The sequence below is a fragment of the Perca fluviatilis genome, chromosome 7, assembly GCF_010015445.1.
Source record: "Perca fluviatilis chromosome 7, GENO_Pfluv_1.0, whole genome shotgun sequence".
NCBI classification, from domain to species: Eukaryota; Metazoa; Chordata; class Actinopteri; order Perciformes; family Percidae; genus Perca; species Perca fluviatilis.
The window spans coordinates 24489651-24514478 of NC_053118.1; the positions used below are offsets into that span (position 1 = coordinate 24489651).

The 24828-nt window shown below is 42.5% G+C and overlaps 1 protein-coding gene across 2 annotated transcripts; it reads left to right on the plus strand.

The window, feature by feature from the left end:
* The first annotated feature begins 3264 nt into the window (after nt 1–3264).
* atp1a3b (ATPase Na+/K+ transporting subunit alpha 3b) lies at nt 3265–24705 on the plus strand. Of its 2 annotated transcripts, none has more exons than XM_039805938.1 (23): nt 3265–3438; nt 3573–3665; nt 14412–14528; nt 15164–15223; nt 15492–15695; nt 15917–16030; nt 16614–16748; nt 16839–16956; nt 17197–17465; nt 17906–18104; nt 18218–18462; nt 18567–18759; nt 19819–19994; nt 20125–20261; nt 20348–20498; nt 21152–21320; nt 21446–21600; nt 21740–21863; nt 22052–22197; nt 22296–22426; nt 22584–22685; nt 22807–22898; nt 23115–24705. In XM_039805938.1, exons 2-23 carry the CDS (start codon nt 3660–3662, stop codon nt 23141–23143), a joined length of 3072 nt encoding a protein of 1023 aa, XP_039661872.1. In that variant the 5' UTR covers nt 3265–3438; nt 3573–3659; the 3' UTR covers nt 23144–24705. The 2 variants fall into 2 exon arrangements, with proteins under 2 accessions (XP_039661872.1, XP_039661873.1); XM_039805939.1 differs by having other exon boundaries at nt 14451–14528.
* The last annotated feature ends 123 nt before the right edge of the window (nt 24706–24828 follow it).

The following is a 24828-nucleotide window of genomic DNA, read 5'->3' on the forward strand; positions in this document are numbered from 1 at the left end:
TGGTCAGGGCCAGCACGGGCAGCAGCAAAACGTATTTTAGCCACCTATAAAAGGCCTACTTAAAAAAATCAATATCAGTTTAAGTGTATGCTAAATTTCGAAAATGTTCACCACTTTACCTTGCCATCAAGCAGCCCTTTCCGATAGGGAACTGAAGCCATTATATCCCTCTATGCTCTCTTCAAAGCCACCACACTCCTTTGACAAAAAACAGTAATTTTACCTTGCAGAACACAGGAGTTTCTGTTCTAACGCTGCCTCCATCGGTTAGTTGTATTATTGTGTGACTTTGGTGAATCCGAACAAACCCTTTAAAACACCAAAGTGGGGGCGTGCCGATCACCATGTACTGTAGGTAATACTCTGACTATGGATAAGGACCCCATACAACCCTGCTTTAAAAAAAATTAACACACTATCACATTGATATCATACTTTCCAAAAGCACTGACTACGCACACTATCACACATGCACAGTGCCTTCTATCTCTCTTGGTTGAGTCATCTATGGACAGCTACGCTTCAAGACATCTTGATCTTCATGTAAATTAGTATGACACTGCACTGTCTACAAGAGCAGCATCCACAGAGCCGGAATCACCTAGAATAACCAGCTTTCTCTCTGTGTCATCCATTTCTCCCTCTCTTTCTTTCTCCATGGTATTCTTTTCTGCCTGCATCCCCCTCACCCATCCTTCAATTTCTGACTCAGCAGAACAAGTCTGAGACAAGGTCATCTGACTGCTGTTGCTGTGGAGACCTACAATTGGGGGAGGGGGGGGGTCTTCCTTTTTTCCGGCAAGGCAGGGAGGTCTGTGGTGGTGGGGGGCACTAAGGAGTAAGAAACATGAAGGTATGACAGAGGTTAAGGAAGGATACTACTGTCAGCCATTTTGGTTGAAATGAGATTGAAAAGAACTTTATTAGCAGCAGCACGGTGACAAAGTCGCCTTCATGGGCAGCACTGTGGGCTTCAGGATCAAAATCTGTTAATCCTTACAGTTTCCTATATGCTATACATGTCTCAACACTTCTAGGATGCAAAGATTTTGTAAAGCTATATAATTCAATATGCATTGCATATGTAAGAAATTAGTTAACAGTCACAGGAAAACAGTCATACTGTAGACATTAGGTGGGCAAAATAATAGAAACTGTTAAAGCTGCCCTTCAAAAAATCTCCATCCATCGAATTAAACCTTCAATTAATGACTTCATTCACACACAAAAAACAATCGTGAGCTTTACCAAACAGTTTTTTTTATTGAAAGGTTTTTTAGTTTATTTGGTGTTTCTGTTACTTTACATCCCTTGTATAGCTTGATTTAAGCCTAATACCCATCCCCACATTTTGGCGATGGTTAAATAACATGTGTACAGTATATTCATATTGCTTTTCATAGCAGTGAAATGTCTACACAGTGCTAGCTAGTAGCCTGCCATTCATATAAGCTATGCAAAGTGTTATTTGGAAACCAGACCTGGGTATCACAGTAATGTAAAGTAAAAGTGTCAACATTTGCTTTCACATCCTGTGAGTGCTGTATGGTTGGGATTTGCCACACTGGGAACAGAATGTGTATTTGAAACTTTACACCATGGTAGAAGGTTACAAAATATAAACAAACACATGATAGCTCACTGCTAAATTTAATTAGTGCTATTATTAGTTGGTCAGCTGCAATATTTCAGATAGCTTAAATTTAAAAGAAAACTGCAACATATAGCAACATGTTTAAAAACAGTTGAAGCTGACTGTAACTGTAACCCAGAGCTAACCCAGTTTTGATGTTCTGGGGTTTCATGGTGCTGCGTGGTCATCGTCTGGGCCTACAGCAAGGAAGGCAGTGAGGCATGGCAACAATCTGCTGCAGGGACAGCAAGCGTGACTCTCAGCTTTCCTTTGCAAATCAGACATGGCTTTACATGCACGAATATGTGTGCTAGTGTGCATATGCAACTCAGGGAATATAAGCATTTGTGCTCTCACTGCTGCATTGTCCCTTTAGTGAAAACCACAGAAGAAAAACACCCTGCAATGGCAACTCACGACCAGCCTCATCTCACTTGTCCTCTGTCTCTTTCTCTCATGCTCTCTGTCTTTGAATTTTTTTTTAGCATTGTTACAGAAAAATACACAATCTGTCAAATACTCATTTTCTTTATCATGTTTTGTCCTTTATGCCCACACTGTCCTTGCCATTGGCATACCTCCCCCTCTGTCTCTTTTCTATAATTCTCTGTGTCTCTATCTTTCTGCCTGTCTAGTGCTTAAAGAATGTAGTCTGATTTGTTAGATGAGATTATTCCTCTCTCGGTGTATGGATACTTGATGCAGCCAATCCCACGTCATCAGTAGATAACATTTTTACAACTGCCCGCATAAATGTCAAATAGAGTAGGAGCTCCAAAGACCCCAGATTATAGTGCTGAAACAAGCCAGACTTGATTATTTACTTCCACTGGGGTAGGTCTATGCCCATGTCAGTATTTTACCTTTGCCGGTGAGTGCAAGTCTCACCACATCAGCTAAAACTGCTGACTCTGCACCGTCAAAACTGTACACCTGATGCACTGGCAGTCAGGTTGACTCCAGCCCAATGCCCTGCTGTGCAATAACACATCAATGACATTACTGTGAAGTGTGAAATAATAAGATTAAATATGATTCTGACTTCATGTCTTTTTATCTGCATTCTCTCTCTCTCACACACACACACACACACACACACACACACACACACACACACACACACACACACACACACACACACACACACACACACTGACTGTATTGCTGCACCAAGGCCCACTACTGAAGTGACGAGGTGCACATCATGCTCATGACAGGACCAACACGGCCGAAGAGACATCGAAGGATGCTTATCACATGCATTAATGCACAAAAATCCACTATTTTATGTTATATAAATATATTGCATGATGAACAAACAAATACACGACAACTATGATCTAACCTTGTGCGTCCATTTATATGAAATTTCAGCCTAGAGATTCGCGATGCTGCTGGCTGCAAGCCTCGGAATTCTGCAGTAAAGCAGGAGGGGCAGAATGGGCCTTCTATTGGCCCGCTGGAAGACTGAAACGAAACCAATTGGTCAGCCTTCCCATCACCGATGAGACACTCCGAATTATGATTGGCCAGCTGCGTGAGTCGAGTCACTCATTTGCAAGGCGGCGCTTCTTCCACTGGCGGAGTGGTGTGGCTAGAGGAGTACTGCGGTAACCGGCAGAGCCGCGGAGGGAGATCAAGTCCTGAAAAGGTAGCAGTGCGGCTCGGTAGCTTCCCCGGTCTTTCACCGCAAGTATCAGAGAGCAGAGGAAGGAAACCCATCCCCGCGTGATGCTCCGCTTGAGACCGCATTCCATTTGAAAGACGTCTTACGGGGAAAAAACTGTAGCCTAACGCTTTGGAAGGTTTGAGAGACCGTTTATTTAACCAAAGAAAAACATTTTGTCAGATCTATAGGCTAGATAACTGCCATGACGTATTTTTCATTTTTCATTTAAGCAACCCTGAAAATTGAGCATATTCTCTTTTATTTTTCAAGGCAAGCCATTTTGATATAATTCAACGTGAGAGGCTGACACCTCTCAAGCCGTGCATCACCTGAGAGGAGAAGAGTGACTGCGTCAACATGGGGGTAAGACTGACGATTCCAACTTTTTAACTGCGTTGTAGCCCCCCTGAAGTGGCCTGAGAAATTAACGGTAGCCTGATATTTCACTCATGACGAGGAAGGGCTGATGTGATGCCATTTTTTCCTTTATGCGAATCTTGTTAGAGTGGCGTTGACTCTAATGCGGAACTATGTTTTGCCCTGGTCTCCTAGACTGCGACAAATTGATGTAGCCAGTAGCCCCTGTCTAGTGCGTCTATAGAAAGCAGCGGAACTTAACCGCTCACTTTAATTTGATATTTAGCCTGGTTTTAACTTGAATACAATTATTGTTTTACTTGAATAAATATATTGACATTTTATTGGCTGGTGTCCTTTTCTCTCATTCACTCGGTCAATTTAAATAGGCACCGAGATCACATATGAATGGAAGCCGATGCCAATGTGTCACAAGTAGGCTAGAGTAGGTGTGTGGTTTAGAGGTTGTCAGTGTGTCATATGTATTTCAGGTCTCTGATAGGCCTTACATTGACTATAACCTTGCCAGCCACGGTAGGCCTAATCGGTTTATTCTTAACCGAGAGCTCTCGTGTGGGAGAGAGGGAGGGGGGCCCAGTTAGAAACCTATTCTGTATACCTACCATTGGCCTTTGGTTAAAAAAATGATATTTCTTTTTGGATTTGAAGGCACACATTTAGCTACGTTATGCTATATGACTTCCTCGGTGATGAATGAACACGATGTACTGTGATGTCCTTCATGCCCTCGTTGCCCCCCTCCCCCCCCTCCCCCGTCATCCCTCTCATGTCATCTCCTGCTTTAAACCCCGCTGGCACTGCCCTCTCTCCGGTCTGGTCCAGCACAGGAGAAGCATCTGGCGGTGAACCGGGGAGATACTGTGCCCATCGCGTCCTTACATTGGACGCTATCAGCGGAGGAGTCTCATCCTCAGCACCCTCAATGACCCATGCGTCATAATGCGGTTACCGGGAATAAGCGCCTCACCAGCTTATTTCCCCTTTAATTTGTGACATAACGGATCTTGATAATCACCGACAGTGAGCACATTTATACACTATAGATTAAAGAAACGATGCGTCGTCCAGTACACCAGGAACACGATGTGCTTGTTACATTTAGGCTACGTTTGCCAGTATGAGATTTCCTATCTGCTGTGCGCACCGTTATGCGTTATCTGGATAAACGGCATGCAAATTAATCAGATGAGGCAAGTGGAAAAACGCGGCGCTACTCTCGGTGTGAGCCATTGCGCAATTTCTGCTCCATCTCCATCCTGCGTGAATTGTGATTTTTAATCTCCGACCGCGGTCTGTCTGCTGAATGATGCGGTGGCAGGTCTCTGCAGACAAGGGGCCGTGCGGTGCTGAGATATATCTGCAGCTGTAGAGGCAGTACAAGCCGATGTCATCGCAGTTACACAAGCATCTCTGCCGGTAGAGACGTTCAGATGTAGGATTTAGGGGGGACTGCGTCAAAAGGGATGGGACTGCTTGCGCATGTAGGCTACTGGTGCTGTGTGGAAGGGATTGGTGTGTCACTTCGGAAGATGCCGCAGCTCTCCAGAAATTGACATTATAAAACAGAATAAGAGCGTCATGGCGGTCTGTGAAGGGTGTTTCCTTGACTTTCACTCGATGCCTGCTGAGGTCACCCTGAAAGACAAAGGGGATGGATAGATGGATGAGGGGATGGCGTGATGGATGGATGCATGGATGGATACGTGTACCGAGTATCACACTTCCTTCTCGCTCTTTCTGTCTTTTTTCCCCCGAATTTTGCACTGGCGCACTGTGCGATGGCATTGCCAGCTGTCCTTTCCCAAGGCCGCAGGGGGCATAGCTTGCGACGTGCCTTCTGCGTCAAACCGGGGGCGGGGCCTCTAGTGTGGAAATTCCCTGTAAAGAGCTGTGATAGGCTGGCACCAGGAGCACACAGAAAGCAAAGGGCTTAGAGACAGCAGTGATGCTATAGAGCAAAGCTTGGGCATGTGTCAGGGATGCTAGGGAGACAACCGGTACATTTTGTCTGGCACAGAGATATAGTCTAAATTTGGCAGATTATCTCTAAGAAATGTATTTTCACTCACACACCACTCATTGCTCATCCTTCCCTCTGCATTGGCGCAGCTATACATGGCTGGTGCTGATGAGACTATAGGAGGAGATTTTCACCTTCAGACACATGACACTGATGGGGGAGGGTGCCACTGCTGAAAAGGAAGAGGGACAAAGAGAGAGAGAGTGTGAGAGTGAGAGAGAGAGAGAGAGAACGAGAGAGAGAGAGGAAGGGCAGTAGTGGCTGGTCTGCAGGTGTAGAGAGAGAACGAGAGAGGGATTTAAAATGACAGAGGATGGTGGGAGAGAGCTGCCTGGCTGTATCTTGTTACAGGATAATGACCTGAGGCTCACATTACCATGGCTCCTGTTTCCTCTTGCTGTGCATTGTGGGATTGGTTATCAGGGGGGCAGGAGACAGATGGGATAGGGAGAGGATATGGGGTTGGCTGAATGATCTTCATAGGGCATTGACTGAAGGCTGAGCGTGATGGTGGAGAGGTGTGGTGTAAGTGGGCCGGTGCCTCAGGAGTGATGGGGGACTATAGAGAGATGAAGGTGTAGTAGCAGCACTGAGGCTTTGTCAGAAGGTCATACAAGCTGGTGACGAAGGGTGTGGTTGAGCTGCTTTAAATGCATTATGGCTGAGGAGACGCTCCTGTTAGTGCCAAAATCCCTATAGGACTTCGATTAGACTCACTAATTCCCTGTGTCACGATGTAAAGGTTTCTACAACAGCCTGTTCTTTTATATTGGCAGTGGCACTAGTGAGGCGTGTGCAGTGATAGAGAAGATGTTAGAAGGTGGTAGTGGACGGTAGTTCAGGAGTTGGATGTGTGTGGCCTCTGCAGAGGCCCAGCCCTCAGTTTGGTGCAGAGTACTGCACATCCCTCCCCACTGCACCTGCTGCCTGATGCTGATAGGCTGCATTGTACCACAGCTGATCTGTCCAACACGTTGCAGGAACCAATAGAAAAGCATGCCCATACAGGATCTAATCAATGATCTCTCTGACCGCACAGCCAGCTGGGATCTTTTTGCCTTGTGGCCTAGGGGTCAATTAAGGTCAATATGGTGACCTTTGAAATTATTCTTCATTGTCCCCTTCAAGCCTTTTGTCTGTCTTTGATCAGTAAAAATCCACTATAATGAGGGCAATGTCCTTAGTGAGAGAACAGCTAAAGGATAGAGTGCAGATTTCTTTTGTGCCTTTGCAAAAAAAACAGGAGAAAGTCTGAGCTGTGTGCTCAGTAGCAGCTTGTGTGATGCTAATAAAATGTAAAGGTCAGTGCTTTCTCCTTCATACATTACTTTGAAACAGGATTACAGTAGACACAGTGATTGACTAACAGTTTTCTAACATTGACGTGTTGATGGTCTCCCATAATGAGAGCGATTCAGAGGGGTTAGGTTGCCTGACTACAACAACATGACTAATTCTGGGTGTTGTCCTGGAGATGTGTCTATGTTTGTTGTGTGACTGTAAATGTGTGCATGTGTGAATACATCAAAGCACAAAGTGTAACACTGTGCAGCCACAATGGACAAAGGCTTGTTCAAATTTAAAACATATCATTTTACAAAACCTTGCTGTATTTGATTTGCACTTTGTTACCATGTAATGCTGTTGTTTAGCAGTAATGTTATTCCTAAATAGTGAATTGTGAATGATTTTCCATTCATTTAGACATACTGAATACAGATCATGTGCTTGAAAATCTCATATGCAAATGGATATTTGTTTTAGTTGAACAGTCAGTAGCTGTGTGTATGAATATACATGCATACACATCATGGACATATCTGTTTGATCAGCTACCTGCTGAGGAGTCCTAAGGTGCCCTCTCTCACAACATGGTGAAATGCCATGTTAGGTACCATTGAACCAAGATTTACAATGCTAATCTAGACCAGGCCACCCACACATACACACACACACACACACACACACACACACACACACACACACACACACACACACACACACACACACACACACACACACACACACACACACACACACATACACACACACACACGCCAAGACACACAAACTACAGGGCAAATATATCCCTCTGAGCTCATGGGGGTGGACAGTGCATTACATTATAAAGATACACAGTTACACAACTGTCTCTGTAAAACAGATGAAGATGATGATGGGACGGACAGAAGGCAACAGAGTGTGAGTGTGGGGGGGGGGGGGGGCAGGAGGGGTTACAACTTGAAGTTTGGATTGTGTTTGGTGACAGAGCACAATGCATATGCTTGGAGAGCTAAAGAGAGTTCTTCTATACCTGTCTCTTTGTGTTTATGTGGTTTAGAGATTAAGATTTTCTCTTAGTGCTCTTAAGCGGCCACAATCTTTTTATTTCTCTATATATTTATACTATTCAATCGGATTAATTCATTACGTGTACTTGTTTAATTTTAACTGCCACACATCGTAAGAGAATGTCCCCCGGGGACTGTTGTACCAGAACAGTTTTACGCCATCTTTTCCCTTTCTTCTTTAAGTCTGATATCTGGAACCTCCTCCTTTTGATGTCTGCTCACTCTGTTAAATAGAAAGATAAGAAGCCTTCATCTCACTCTCAAGGCTGATACAGATAAGAAAAATACTATCTTTACATTCTCTTTTATAATGCAGTCAAATCCTAATCATCTGTTAAAATTATGTTAGATATATAATAGTATATCTAATCCATTAGTTTACTCAGTACTGTTAGAAGACATTCACCAACAAACCAAAGACCTAATGATGAATGTGGAACCAGCATTTATGCATTTGATTTTTTCCTAAGAGAGAATTGTAGAAAAAGAAGAGTTGGAAAGATAAAGAGAGGATGAAGCGCATGGGCTAATCCAGTGTAGTAATCAGACTAGCTAATCCCAACAGCTATGTCCCTCGGTCCACAGCCTGAGCCCCCCACTGTGGCCTAGAGCCCAGCCATCCTGCTGCAAGAAACAGCAGATGGCCCGATGACCTTGCAAGGTCACACACACACACACACACACACACACACACACACACACACACACACACACACACACACACACACACACCCAACAACACACATATACACACCACATGCATATTAGCATTTCTACAACTGCCAGTGTTGTGACCAAGTCATCTTTGCTCACGTCCCAAGTAAGTCTCAAGTTATTTTTTGGGGGGCAAGTCAAGTAACAGGTTATGTCAAATCAAGTTGAGTTAAGGTAAGTCAAGTCCCAAGATAAAGCACTCTTACCTGTATTATCTGGTCCTTATAAAGTGAAATGACAAGGTATTAGTAACCCATCTAATAAAATTATTGGCTAGTTTGTATAGCTAGTACAAAAAGTATGACAGTGAATTTAATCAAGTCATCAAAATGGTCTCAAGTCTCAAGTCCACATCTTTGACAGATGCTAAAATGAAATTACAAACCAGCACACATTTTACCTTTTTACATTTTGAGGTCCCCACACACACACACACACACTGTTTATTTAACAATTCATAGAGAGGGACAGCAACATCTGGTTGAGATCCAGTTTTAATAAATTGAATTGTCAACAATGCATTATTATTTTAAAAACATAAATTACATGCAACACGCTGCCGTTTATGATACTTATATTGTGAATGTGCATAGGCCTTTCTGACAGACAGACCTATGCTGGCCAGTGTGCAGGCATTGGACGGTGAGCTGGATGGCGGTTTCCAGCGGGATGGCGGTAGCTTAGCTGTGGTGTCCTTTCGCCTAAACTTGGCTGGATCCTGGAGTGCGGGCGCCATTCAACCGGGTGACTCTTTTTCTGTGTGCCGATCTGGCGGCCACATTGTGCTTTATGATGAATCTTGCACAAGTTGAAGGAGCTGGAATTGTACCTCGTAAGATTTTATGTGACAAATACAAATTTATTGATTTAATTGATGCACGTTCACAATGGCACCTTTTTACGATTTGTCGTGAATGAGCTAAGCAACGGGCCAGACTGAAGACAGAGGGCCTTCAACCTGCAGCCTCAGCCGTCTCACTGAACTACAAGAGAAGCTGACATGGATGAAACCTTAACATACATCATTGGCTTAACATTTTGTAAAACAGTTTCCAAGAGCCCAGAGCACAAGTGAAATTAGCAATGATGACACAATAAGGCCCTATGTAGCTCTCACATGGTCAGTGCAGAGTAGCTGATGAGATCCATGCAATTGGCTGCTCTGTACAAACAGGAAGTGTAGACTCATAATGAAAAATACTGTGGCGGATGCCAAATTATAAAATGGAACAGAGTAGTATTTCTTCCACCTACAAACCGCTTCCTCATATGAGTTCCACATGAAGAGGAACAAGCATTTGTGTATATGTGCACATCAGCTCTTCCTGTTAAAGGAGTCCCTAACATAACAGTGTAGTAACATTTGATTTACAGTTTGCCAAAAGAAATTACAACTGAGTAGTTTTATGGTACGTAAGAAGTCAAAGTTTGACATTTGTAGCCAGTTCTCATACACTGCCACTCTGCATTTCTTCCTAAAACATAGAGTGGCAGCTCTTTCCTTCTCAGGACTATCTTGTTGTATTATTTCACAATCACTTGGTCTCTCTCTCATTCATTCAACATCGCCCTTCCTCATATGGACTGTAGCCAACAAAATGACTCACCTCTGCTCACACAGACACACACCAATTCCTTGAACCAATTGCCTGTCTTTGTTATACAGCAGTGAAAACTGTTACAGATGCATCAATTTTTACTTGTCCCGTATCCCATCAGGGGATCCAAGGAGTACTGGGCCACTGCTGAGCTTCATCACCATGCCAATGGCCGTGCCGGCCACCATGGTTACTTGCCCTCCAAACACAATCACTCATCACAGCCGTTTACATGAGGATAAAATGCAAGATTTAGTTTGGTTAACCAGAGCAGGCCTGCAGAATAATTTATGATCAAATGAAACACACAACCAGATACAATGCAATTTACTTTGTTGAATTATTGATATTTTAAGTAGATTTTAATAAGCCAATCTGTAACTGGATGTAAATGATTGCACTATGTAATCCATAGAGGAGCATCCTGACAATGTCAGAGATGTGTCGGTCCATCAGTCTGTTCGTCAGTGTGCATTTGTGGAAGAGCAAGCGTCTGTAATTCCAGCCACAAGTCTCTGTTTCCTTTCTCATTACCTTACCCAGAGCTGTGTGAGACAGCTAGACTCCCACAAAGACGCACACAGGCGGGCACACTTTGATGTTTCCTGCCAGATGTAAGGATACTCAAATTGTATATGTACACAATATAGACTTTATCTTTCTCTGCTGAATAATTAAAATCAGGGTGGAGATAACAGAGACGGATATATAGACAGAGCAGTAAATACTACTAACTAACTACAATATTAACAGATTAAAATGTAGACAGACATATAGTTTGAAGGTTTACTTGTTTCATGTTTTTGCAAAAATGTTAACATTATGCTGTAGGTGCAACAAGGACAAATCTTATCAGGCAGCATGGTATTGTATAAAGGGGGCAAAAGGAGAAGCTAACACACACACACAAATAAAGCACTTAACATACTCAGCATACTGTAAACACAGACACAAGATAAATCAGCAAGCTCTCTTTTCTTTTTGAGTCATGCTGTCATGCAAACTATGAAATGAGTGATGAAAATGATCAACAATGAAAACTACTCATTCACATGTGCGAACGTACACACACAGACACCCGGAGTGGGAATTTAATCTATTAGCATATGACAACACATGCTTAAAGTGACACACACACACAATTAATAAGATTGCACAATCTATTAGAGTGGGGTCACTGTTGGTCAAACACTGACACAGAGCCAGCAGACAAAGACTGCTGGTCTATATCTAATTAGAGGCATAAGATAAGGGTGACAACAGCTCTTCTCTCTCTCACTCACTCTCTGTCCCTTTCTCCACATGCCTCTCTCAGTCTTTTATCTGTCCCTGCTTCTCACCTCCCACTGATGTCTCCCTTTCCATGTGCCCAACCGTGTCTGTCATCCACCCCCTTACCATCCATCTCTCCATGTCTCTACTTTTCACCACATATCGCTTTGTTTGGCACTCTCCATCTCCTTCCCGACCACATCTATTGTCTAGGCAAGTGTGTGTGTGTGTGTGTGTGTGTGTGTGTGTGTGATAGGGAGAGAAAGAGAAAGACCTGTGTGTGTCCCATAGGTGTGTCCATATTTTTGTTAGCAATTTCAGTGTGCATATGCTCACAAGAGCAGGTGCGGCATTGAGCAGACAATGCTCTCTTAATGTGTGTTTGCAGCGTTGCTCATTGTCTGTGGACAAACTAGCCACAGCAACAGTGTTATACCAACAAATGCTTACTTACACACCTGCCAGTCTGTCATCTGTGAGATTACGGTGCCTGTTTGACAGCTGATTAGAAGTAAATCTGTAACTTTCTATATTATTCAACACCTTGATTGCTAAATAGACTTATGGAGCTGTCATACATTCAGTTATTCTCCAATGTATAATACATACATATAATATATTCATATTTATGCCAACCAACACCCCCATACACACCCCTCGTTCTCAATCACACACACACACACACACACACACACACACACACACACACACACACACACACACACACACACACACACACACACACAGAGACACACACACACACACACACACACACACACACACACATTCAGGGTTTGTCTCAGAGGGGATGAGCAGCAGTACTTTTCCACTGCATCAGTCTCTGCAGTCTTTGCCTCACCAGGCCTGCCTGGTCTTGCTGTGGCAGGAGGTTTGCTCACCTGCTCTTTTGTTGCAGAACTATGTGTGCTTGCATGTGTGTGTGTGATTGAGTGTGTATTTGCAGTCAGGTCAAACAGCTCCTTCCCACAGAAATGCTTGAACGAATGGTTTCATTGTTTACATTGAATTCAGCAGCAGCCTTTGAGCAGCCTACGCTCTACTATTATGCAAGTGAGAGTTGTCATTCACATGATGTTTCATGAAGCCTTTTTTTATCATGACAAACCAGAAAGACAGGTCTTTGTTACAACATGCAAATTTCCACAAGAGTTTTGGACAACAGCAGTACAATTACAGCCCCCAAAGTGAAAAATGTTGCAAGTTGATCTTTGTTAGTCACATTTTGTCGCACTGCAGGTGTGTGTGTTTTGGTGTGGTTCGGGTGTGTGACTTTTTGTGGAGGACTTGGGATCTCAATTCATACTTCCTAACTAGTGCTTTTGTAAATATTTAAGTTTGATTAGTGACTTTTTACCGATTTTATTTTAAAGTAAACATACTAGTATTATGTCAAAGCACAGATCAGTTTGCTCCTTTGTAGTTTATATCTGTACTATGATATCAGATGCAAACAAAGTAGTTAAGCAGCAATTACCTGTGCATGCGGCACTCCTAATAATGGTACTACCTGGTTGTACCACTAGAGGGTGCTCATTTTATTTCAGTGAATTTCAGCACACAGTTGGGTTTTTGATTTTCTGTGAAGGAACACACAACCAGTACCTCTTATCTAATTTAAGTTATCAATTAAATCTTAACCTTTAACCTCATTTTTTGAGACGCATACCTTAATTAGGAGGATTGTTGTCATTGATTATTAGTTAATTAGTTAGGTATTGATGTTTCTGTCTGATTCAGGGTAAGTTATGTGGCTTCCATATCAGCTGGACTTTGCTACTCTGTGAACCCATCAGTTTATATCTGACTGTATTGATCTGCCATCAAGGGCAGTTTCCTTGATGATTTGGTTGTGTCAGTGAAGGGCCTGACCACGAGGACCCGATCACACCTCCTGGGAGGGATTGTTTTCTTGCCTCTCCATTTATTTATTGTTATCATCCACTCATGTCTACTTTAACAACATTATCTAATTTCTGAGGGGACAGTTATAGTAAGGACAGTACCTGGAACAACAGACAGTCTCTGATGTAGCTTATCTGGTATTATAGTGTAGAACATACTAGAATCTAATCAGAAAGCCTTTGATGAGTATAAACTCTGTTTTTCTGCTCTCTCTGTTTAGTCCTTCCTGCTAGATAAATGAAAAAGACCAAGAAGTGATTAGTTCAAACCTACAGTTTTGATGTGTCCATCAGGCTGTTGACATCAGAGCGACAATTTTTTTGATCAGTGGAGATCAAATGGATATGGCAGAGTAGACAGGAGGCACATCCTTTAATGTGTGGTGATAGTGTTCTCTTAATGTAGATATTTATGTTCAGAAAAAACAAAGCTACCATGGTAATGCATTTATCTTTCACGTCTTAAATAATGATTATGATAATAGGTTTTATTTATAGGCTCTTCATCCTCCTCATAAACTGAGAATGATTTACAAAATACAGGCTACTTCACAAGGCCACTTCACAAGGGTACAACATTATTTAGTGTATAGTGCAAGACAGAAACCTCATGGGGAATTCAATAAAGCCCACTGGCTTTATTATGGTTGCAGTCATTTACTGGTACATACTGTTAGAATACCAGACAGTACAGCTCTCTGAACAATAAAGCATTTAATGCATTTTAAGCATAGTTTTTTGGATAAACATGTATAAGCCCAGAGACCACTTATGATTATACACAAGGGCGCACATGCTACTATCTCCTTAATCTAGTCCGAAGGCATGTATAAAACATGTGTGTGTGTCTGTAGTATGGGCGGTCAGACAGTTACCGCGTTGCCACCACACAGGACAAAGCTGACCGATCCCCCAAGAAGAAGAAGGGGGGAGCCAAGGACATGGATGACCTGAAGAAGGAAGTACCCATTGTAAGTAAAGCTTTTTCTTATCTCTGAATTACTTGTGGAACTGAATGCTGGCTTGAGACCCATTCACTTTTGATCCAGTCAGTCAAAAGCTGATTAATTTGGCAATTCCTTCATTATTTCAAAAGATTTTTAGATACAATCCATGCATTTTTAGGATGCAAGTAAATGATTTTCAACTTTTGAAGAACATATTCTTTGAGGATATAGTAAAGGAGAGTGAATTGACACCAACTCTATTGGAAAGAAGGGGAATCATTCTCATGCAGGCCAAAACAAATGTATTTTTGCTGGTAAGAGGGGTGACTTGTTATCAGAAGGTCGTCACTTTGATCCCACATCCCAGTGCAAGAATCAGACAGCTGGGTCGCCAAATCTGGCTGCCCTGATACTCTTATCTCTCAGGTGAACTGCATGCATGGAGTACATTTCCAATTACATTGTATGCCATTAAGTCATTGGATGTTCTAAAATTGATACAAAAAGCTCAAAACTCCTTTTCATTATTTATTAGCATATGGCTTGTTTCAATTTGGACTATTTTTTACTAATTGTCCTTGCATGCAAAAAATGGCAACTACTAAACATACTGATCCATGCAGAGTATTGATTATCTCTGCATTTTATTTTGTTTTCAGACGGAACATAAGATGTCCATAGAGGAAGTATGCAGGAAATTCAATACTGACATTGTCCAGGTGAGTCGATTATATTTATTTCTCTCCATGTTGCAGCTATGGTTTGAGACTGTTTTTCCAGTTGGCCACTAGGTGGCATACTTCTATTAGTTTATTACAGACAATTGGCATTCCACACCAAGAGTCCCCTAAACCCCAAAGACATACTAAAGAAACATGAGAATGTTAACAAACTGAAACAAACTGTGTGCTTTTGTCGGCTTTGCATCAGTGCAGACCTGCCTTTCTCTGCTAACTACACATCCCAATTCTTCTGTGCTCCCTCCAGGGGTTGACCAATGCCAAGGCAGCAGAGTATCTGATCAGAGATGGTCCCAATGCTCTCACCCCTCCTCCCACCACCCCAGAGTGGGTCAAGTTCTGTCGCCAGCTGTTTGGTGGATTCTCCATCCTGCTGTGGACCGGAGCCATCCTCTGCTTCCTGGCCTACGCCATCCAGGCAGCCACTGAGGACGAACCTGCAGGAGACAATGTGAGCAATTCATACACATGGGGATCTAAATAAACAAAGAAACAAACACACATGCATACACACACTGGCCCAGCTACACACCCCCTTAACACATCCATCACACTTCTGACTCTGAATTCCAAACATAAATGACACCTCGGCAAAGCATTTTTAGCATCACACCTACTGGATTCAGTGCCACTCACATTTGTTTGTCTCTCTGTCTCTGTCTCTCTCTCCAGTTGTACCTAGGTATTGTGCTCACAGCTGTCGTCGTCATTACTGGTTGCTTCTCATACTTTCAAGAGGCCAAGAGCTCCAAAATCATGGAGTCTTTCAAGAACATGGTGCCTCAGGTGAATATGTTTGCTCAAAAGAAACCAACGTATGAGTAAAAGCTTATTTTGATTTCCTCTGGAAAGGGGACATTGACTATATAGCCTTTAAAGTGAATATTTTATGATGTTTGGGAGACAACAGAAATTATGGGTTGGAATAATGTGACTTAGCAGAAACGCTGTTGCCTCAAGTCATGTAAGCCGACACACTTTACCTTCTGCCTGCCACTGAGATAGAGGGTGAATACTGCATATATACCTTTTTCACGGAAGACATTTTGACTTGTCACAGTAGGAAAAGCACATGTGTAAATAATAAAAATGAATGATTGAATTTCATTTTGCCTACGGTATTTTTACTTTAAAGTTATTTTCACATAAAGGGATGGAAAAGCTCTTTGCGTTCTGCTGTAACTCCCCATATTCTGAGAGTCCATGTTTCTCTAGTGTCCAATGCGTGTGTGTGTGTGTGTGTGTGTGTGTGTGTGTGTGTGTGTGTGTGTGTGTGTGTGTGTGTGTGTGTGTGTGTGTGTGTGTGTGTGTGTGTGTGTGTGTGTGTGTGTGTGTGTATTTGCTAACCATCACTGATTTCTCCCTGCAGCAAGCTTTGGTGATCCGTGAGGGAGAGAAGGTAACCATCAATGCTGAAGAAGTGGTGGGCGGAGATCTGATTGAAGTAAAGGGAGGAGACAGGATCCCTGCTGACATCAGGGTGGTTTCTGCCCATGGCTGCAAGGTGCACACACACACACACACACACACACATTCAAATGCTTCCTTTTTGTTGTATGAAACTACATGTTTTACTTTTTCTGTGTCCCATTAGGTTGATAACTCCTCCCTAACAGGCGAGTCAGAACCTCAGAGCAGGTCACCTGACTGTACCCATGACAACCCCTTGGAGACCCGAAACGTTGCTTTCTTCTCCACCAACTGTGTGGAAGGTATGGTCACCATAGCAATAGTATTACATGCTTGTATAAGCTTGTGTGCCTGTGGTTTGAATTAAAGCCACTAATTTGAGCCAAGTAATAACGTTTACACCTAACTTTACTCTTATACTAAAATGTAATGGTAATTGTATAGTAGTAACTGAGATTGTTTTTGTTTATAGGACTAATCACACAGGCACTGATGTTGCAAATTCTATTTTACATTATATTTCTGTTCTTTTTCCAAACCAGGCACAGCTCGTGGCATTGTTATCTGCACCGGAGACCGTACAGTCATGGGTCGCATTGCTACTCTGACCTCTGGCCTGGAGACTGGCAAAACCCCCATCGCCAAAGAGATTGAGCACTTCATCCACATTATCACAGGTGTGGCCGTCTTCCTGGGCGTCACCTTTTTTATCCTGGCCATCATCCTGGGTTACTCCTGGCTGGAGGCTGTCATCTTCCTCATCGGCATCATCGTGGCTAACGTGCCTGAAGGGCTGCTGGCCACAGTCACTGTAAGTGGACATATAATAAGATACTGGCCCTTTTCAATTGCTCCTGAAATAGATACTTTGGTATCGTGTGGTATATTTTTTGCAATCTGTTATCGTTTCTCATTAGTTTCTTTTTGGACACAATTTTTTTATTTCCTTTCTTTGTGTTTGTTTGCTGATTGTAGTGCTCACATTGTTCCATTTCATGGAAACATGTTTGTTATTCCATTTAGTTAAGGCTTTTAAGTATTGCATAACCTTGGTGCTATTTTTTTGCATTTTTCTTTCATTTTGAAAGGTGCTATTAAAAATATATATTTATTTGGTTGCTTCTTATTTAATTGTACCATGAACTCACTTTACTTGGCATCAAGAAATTCTATTTTGGAGCATCATAGGTGATACATACAAACACAATGATAATTAGCATTATTTAACATCATACATGTATTTGTCTGCAGGTATGTCTGACCCTGACTGCCAAACGTATGGCTAAGAAGAACTGCCTGGTGAAGAACTTGGAAGCTGTGGAAACCCTAGGCTCCACCTCCACCATCTGCTCCGACAAGACAGGAACCCTGACCCAGAACAGGATGACTGTGGCCCACATGTGGTTTGACAACCAGATCCACGAGGCTGACACCACCGAGGACCAGTCTGGTTAGTGAGGACAGGGCATACAGCTGATGAAATATGTTACTACTGTTGAAGGGATAAATGATCACTAGGAATCATGAAGGTTAAGAATACTCACTTTTCTGTTCCCGCTCCAGGTGCCTCTTTCGACAAGAGCTCAGTGACATGGCTGTCTCTGGCTCGTGTCGCTGGACTGTGTAACCGTGCTCAGTTCAAAGCAGGACAAGACTCACTGCCCATCCTAAAGCGTGACGTGGCCGGCGATGCCTCAGAGTCAGCCCTGCTGAAGTGTATCGAGCTTTCCTGCGGCTCAGTCAGGGCAATGAGGGATAGGAACAAGAAGGTGGCTGAGATCCCCTTTAACTCCACCAACAAATACCAGGTAAGTAACAGGTTGCATTACAGCTGTGCACACAAAATTAAACTCACGTATGCACAAACACCCTGTTCACTTCATCACATTAACTTCCCGTTCTCCTCGTCTAGCTCTCAGTGCATGAGACAGAGGATCCCAATGACAACCGCTACCTGCTGGTGATGAAGGGAGCCCCTGAGAGGATCCTGGACCGTTGCACCACCATCCTGGTGCAGGGGAAGGAGCAACCTATGGATGAGGAGTTGAAGGAAGCTTTCCAGAATGCCTACATGGAGCTGGGAGGACTGGGAGAGAGAGTACTGGGTAAGGATAGATAGAACTGGAGAAAGTGCTCCTAAATGGTGGAACGAGCTCCCCATTGACATCAGGACAGCTGAAAGTCTACACATCTTCTGCTGCAGGCTAAAAACACATCTCTTCTGACTGCACCTTGGCTAAGAAGATGATGGTTACATATAATAGTAAAAAATTGCCCTTACATGTTGCACTTACACATGGCACTTAGTAGTTTGCCTTATTTCAAGCTAATATACTTCTTCTATGTAATTCTTGCTGTTCTGAATTTGAGCTGTCATTGTTGAATGCACAATTGCAAGTCACTTTGGATAAAAGCGTCAGCTAAATGAAATGTAATTTAATGTAAATACAGTATGACCATGACCTGAGGTTCAAAAGGAGAAAATTGGGATTTTAAGTAATTGGAAAATGTCTTTTCCACTTTGTTTAGTAATTCCCCATACTATATTACATTTCCATTTAACAAAAAATGCAACATTCCTTTAATTTAACTTAATGGGAAAACAATTAGTCATTACTTAATAGCTTATTTGACATATACCCTTCTAGTACTGTCCAGCAAAAAAACATTTATCTCCAGAATAAAAAAGAAAAACGGCTCTGTTTTCACCTTTGTGACAACAAATTTGTTGATATTGTCTAAGGTTTTTAAGGGTTTCTCTACCACAAAAGGTAAAAGACTATTCTCAACCCAAAAAGAAACTCAAATCAAAAAAATAAAATCACCCAAATCAAATTTAGAAATCTTTTTTATGCGACAGTGACTGGACAGCTATGATATGTTACTTGAAGGACACCAGTTGCAGTTATAGTGGTGTGCTTTCATTAGCGTAAAAACCCCATACTTGACATCAGAGGTGACAGCAATTTATAAATTTTGACAAATTCCAAAATCTGCAACAGCTCAAGATAATATAAAAAGCATTTTATTTTTCAGCTTAAGATCTGTTGAATTATTAAAACTAGGCTTAGATTGAATGTACTTTTCTGAAGTAGGGATAGAAGATCTGGGTTGATTCACATCACAAATCAAACACTAAATCACTCATTTCTTTTTCCCTCCAGGTTTCTGCCATGTGTTGCTGCCAGAAGATCAGTACCCCAAGGGCTTTGCCTTTGACACAGAGGATGTCAACTTCCAGACAGACAACCTTTGCTTTGTTGGCCTCATGTCCATGATCGACCCTCCCCGTGCTGCTGTGCCTGATGCTGTTGGCAAATGCCGATCTGCTGGTATCAAGGTGAGTTGTTTTTTTTAACACGCCTAATATGTGATATCTTTATTCCTTACAGTGTTTTATAGTAAGGTTCTGTGTCAAAATGCATTTGTGAGATCATGTAATGAAATGTCATTTTTGTTGATCTTGTTAGGTCATTATGGTCACTGGAGATCACCCAATCACAGCCAAGGCCATTGCCAAGGGAGTGGGCATCATTTCAGAGGGCAACGAGACAGTGGAGGACATTGCAGCTCGTCTCAACATACCTGTCAGCCAGGTCAACCCCAGGTAAAGAATAATCACACAAGAACAAACACATTGCATACAAATGATGGTAAATTACGAGACATCAACGCTTCAATGTCTGTGTTCAGGGATGCCAAGGCCTGTGTGGTCCACGGTACAGACCTAAAAGATCTGTCTCAGGATCAGATGGACGACATCCTGAGGAATCATACAGAGATTGTCTTTGCCAGGACCTCCCCACAACAGAAGCTCATCATTGTAGAGGGCTGCCAGAGACTGGTTAGAGCATTTTGAGATTGTTTTATATGATAAAATGCCTTATTGACAGTAAAAGGTTTGGTATGACTTAAACGAGTAGGAGTCAAATATCTAATCCAAGCAGTGGTGCCCTCATGCTTTATATTGGTTTGAATAGAAGACAATGTTTTTTTTCTTGCAATTACATTGTGGACATTCAGTGACTAGACTTAAAAGTAGCATTACACTTTTACAACAGCAGATGGCGCTAGTTATCTGTGGAATTAGGATTGCCTGACTGATACTTTTTTTTTCACTGAGGTGGTTAGATTGAACTTTTTTTTTATCTTAATTTGACTAAAATTCAATTAATTAATTCTAAAATTTTATTTGAAAGATGTAAAAATGAAATACATCTGTTCAGGTCTTGAAAACATTGAGGATGTTTTGCCATCAGTGTTGTTCAAAATGACACCAATACAGTTTATTCATGAAGTATTGACTTTAATAAACGTATGGTCATATGAATGAAGAGTATTGATCTCTGGCTTTGGCATAGATTGTAGAAAATAAGTAGGTCTCTTTTAAAATCAAAATACCTGGGTAAATGAGGGATGAATACATTTAACAGATATAACTTTTCTATGAATGTATGCTTTATGACCTCATCACTCACCCTCCTTCTTCTCTCCCAGGGTGCCATTGTAGCTGTCACAGGTGATGGTGTGAATGACTCTCCTGCGCTGAAAAAGGCTGACATTGGTGTTGCCATGGGAATCTCTGGCTCAGATGTGTCCAAACAAGCTGCAGACATGATCTTGTTGGATGACAACTTTGCCTCTATTGTCACAGGAGTGGAAGAAGGTGAGAAGACCCCAAGGACAGAACTGGAACATGTGATGCTTGATTAGAGGATGTACATGTGGTTTCAGAGACTCAAACAGTAGGACTTAGTACCTGATGTAACCTGTCTGTTTTTCTCCCTTCAGGCCGTTTGATCTTTGATAACCTTAAGAAGTCCATTGCCTACACCCTGACCAGTAACATCCCAGAGATCACCCCCTTCCTGTTCTTTATCATCGTCAACATCCCCCTGCCACTGGGAACCATCACCATCCTTTGTATTGACCTGGGAACTGACATGGTGAGAGCTGATCAAACACTCACTGTCTTTTACGACAAAGGCAGCTCTACGCTTGCACACAGGCATCACTGAGTACAGCTCCTGTTGATATGACCCGTCCTAATGTACTAAAAGCTCCCATGTCTCCCTCTTCCCTCAGGTGCCAGCAATCTCACTGGCTTATGAAACAGCTGAGAGTGACATCATGAAGCGTCAGCCCAGGAACCCAGCCAGGGACAAGTTGGTGAATGAGAGGCTTATCAGCATTGCCTATGGACAAATTGGTAGGTGTAATGAAGATTGGTGGCGCTGATCCAAGCTATGAGTCTTTGGTTGGGATTGACATTTGATCTTGGTTGCCTGAAAGTAATTTTGTGTTAAAATCAACTTTACCCTCCTTTTTATTGTTCACAAACAACTGCCAGATTATCCCTGCACCTTTCTGAAATCTTTCTCTGTCTTTTTTCCTCAGGTATGATCCAGGCTCTGGGAGGCTTCTTCGCCTACTTTGTCATCTTGGCTGAAAATGGTTTCCTGCCCAGTCAACTAGTAGGCATCAGGCTAAATTGGGATGACCGCTCTACCAACGACCTGGAAGACAGCTATGGGCAGCAATGGGTAAGTGTGTAGTTTTTGTGTGCTTAAGTGAACTTTAGGTGTGTTTCTCAGGTTTTGATACATCGTGTTACTGTGTATCTGTCCTCTCCTTCCCTCAGACATACGAGCAGAGGAAGATTGTGGAGTTCACATGCCACACAGCCTTCTTTGTCAGTATTGTAGTCGTGCAGTGGGCTGATGTCATCATCTGCAAGACCAGACGTAACTCTGTGTTCCAGCAGGGCATGAGGTGAGTCCGACAAGTGTACTGTGATATACTGTGTCCTTTCAGTAATTTATCTTTTTGGCATAATATGATCTAAAGAAGGAATGACGAAGAAGGAATTTAAATTTAAATTTTTGTATCGTCATTTCTCCTCTTTAATATTTGTTGTTTCTCAACCCAGGAACAAGATCTTGATCTTCGGCCTGTTTGAAGAGACAGCCCTGGCTGCCTTCCTGTCCTACTGCCCAGGCATGGATGTGGCACTCAGGATGTATCCTCTAAAGTGAGTGCCATTACCACATGTATCACATGGATACATATGCAGTCACTCTGATATTAAGACATTTTGTGTAATCTGTTCTGGATTATTTGTAATCCTTGTTGTTCTCTTGTTTTACCCACAGGCCTAGCTGGTGGTTTTGTGCGTTCCCCTACAGTTTTCTCATCTTTGTTTATGATGAAATCCGAAAACTTCTCCTCCGTAGGAACCCTGGTGGTTAGTATTTTTTCCTTTTTATGAAGCGCTATACCCCTTAAACCAAAGTAGGTTGTGCTGGACTATTTCTGTGAGCTAACTGACTGGTGGCAGCAGTGTACTTCCCAAAATATTGAACTAGTATTTTAACTAATGAAACATCTTTATAAAATATGACTTGAAAACATTGAATTAACTGAACTTTTCTCTTTTTTCTTTCTCTCATTTGCAATCCAGGTTGGGTGGAAAGGGAGACATACTATTGATCGATGGAGCATCTTTGCTCAAACCCCCTACATCTTCCACTTATTTCTCTCCCCTGTCACTCCATCCCCTGGCAAGACACACCTCCAGATGCCCCCCTCCTCCTCCTCCCCCCCTCTCCCTCCCCCCCTTAAAGACAAAAACCGCTTTGAAGCAATTTTCATCACAACCGCCCCAAAGATTAAAAACAGCAAAAGCACCTTTACAACTTTCTACATTGACCCGCCCCCCTTTCTCCCCATTCTCCTATGATACTCTTTGCATGTGTTCTCTCACTGCTGTGTACATAAACCAATATATCTACCAAACGGCAGCTGCATATTGTGTATGTAGATTTGAATGAGCTAAGGATACAAAGGGAGTGTCTACGCTCTGCAAAAAAGGGCCATCCAGCTCCTTCCCCTCCCTGTTCTTCCCCTGCTCTCTTGTCCTTGTCTGTCTCTATACCTTTGTTCCCCTCTCTCTTTTCCCTCCTCGCCAACCCTTTGCTTGTCCTCCAATCACACACACAAATATAAAGATCACACAGTGAGATCCCACCGCCGACACCACTTCGACTGCCACCTCTTGCCTCCGTCTCCTGTCTGTGGAGGACCAGCGGAGTGGTCATCTCCCTGTCGTTCTCACTACGTCCATTTTCCTTCTCTTGAGTTCTCAACAGCCACAGTGTTGTTGTTTTTTTAATATGTGGGGTACGGGGGGTTTCAATGATTTTACTTGTCTTTTTTATTTCTATGAAGGGAGGGGGGGTACGTGAGAGCTGCTTTTTCCTCATTTAGGCCTAACAAAGCACACCCCATGGCGTCCCCTTCTCTCCCCCTCTGTCTCTCACACCCCTCCCCTCCCCTACCCCTGCCCCATTTGTCTCTGTTTGTGTGCACTGTGTGAACCATTGTCCTTGTTAATAACTATTACAGTACACCCCCCCTCCCCCCAAGTTGGTAAATACAATTCAATCTTTCTGTGTGCTCTAGGAAATCTATATAATTCTATACTGAATTTAAATGAAACAATAAAAAAACAAATGTTGAAAAACAGCTCAAGAGATACATTCATGAAGAATAACAATAACAATATTGGTGAAATAGGAAAAAGCAAGAGATATGTGTCTCTCTTTTTTTCCATTTGGTTTCAGTTATTTTTGCTGTTTTTTCAGGAGGCTATTCTAAAACGGTAACAGCAGAGCAGGGTTTTCGGTTGTGTTTTTACAAAAAGACACAAGACACCAACCAAGGCATTCAGGTTCCTGTCACTGCAGGTATGATGTGGTGCAGTGTGCTGTGATGTGGTGAGTCGTGACGATGAGACCATGCACCTGGGGTCTGTTACCAGATCGGGTCCTGCTCTGGTTCAGTGCAGTTCCTGGTATAGCCCGGTCAGACCCAGGTCTGTGTTCATGTATATGTACGAGACCAGTGAAGAGCCAGCGGTCTCAGGCTGGGTCTATCTCAGATGGCTGCAAGAGTTGAAATTCAAGAAGAAGAAAAAAACTGAACTAGTAGAACATTTGTGTCAAAAAATTAAACCAACACCAATAAACATCTAGAACATTTAATACAACCTAGACCTGTTTGTGTGTCTTTCTTTCTGTATCTGTTTTTTACTCATTGAAAACAACACTTCACACTTTGAATAATATGCATGTCTTTCATATCCCTTAGTTTTTCTTCTTTTTTTACTATTTTCT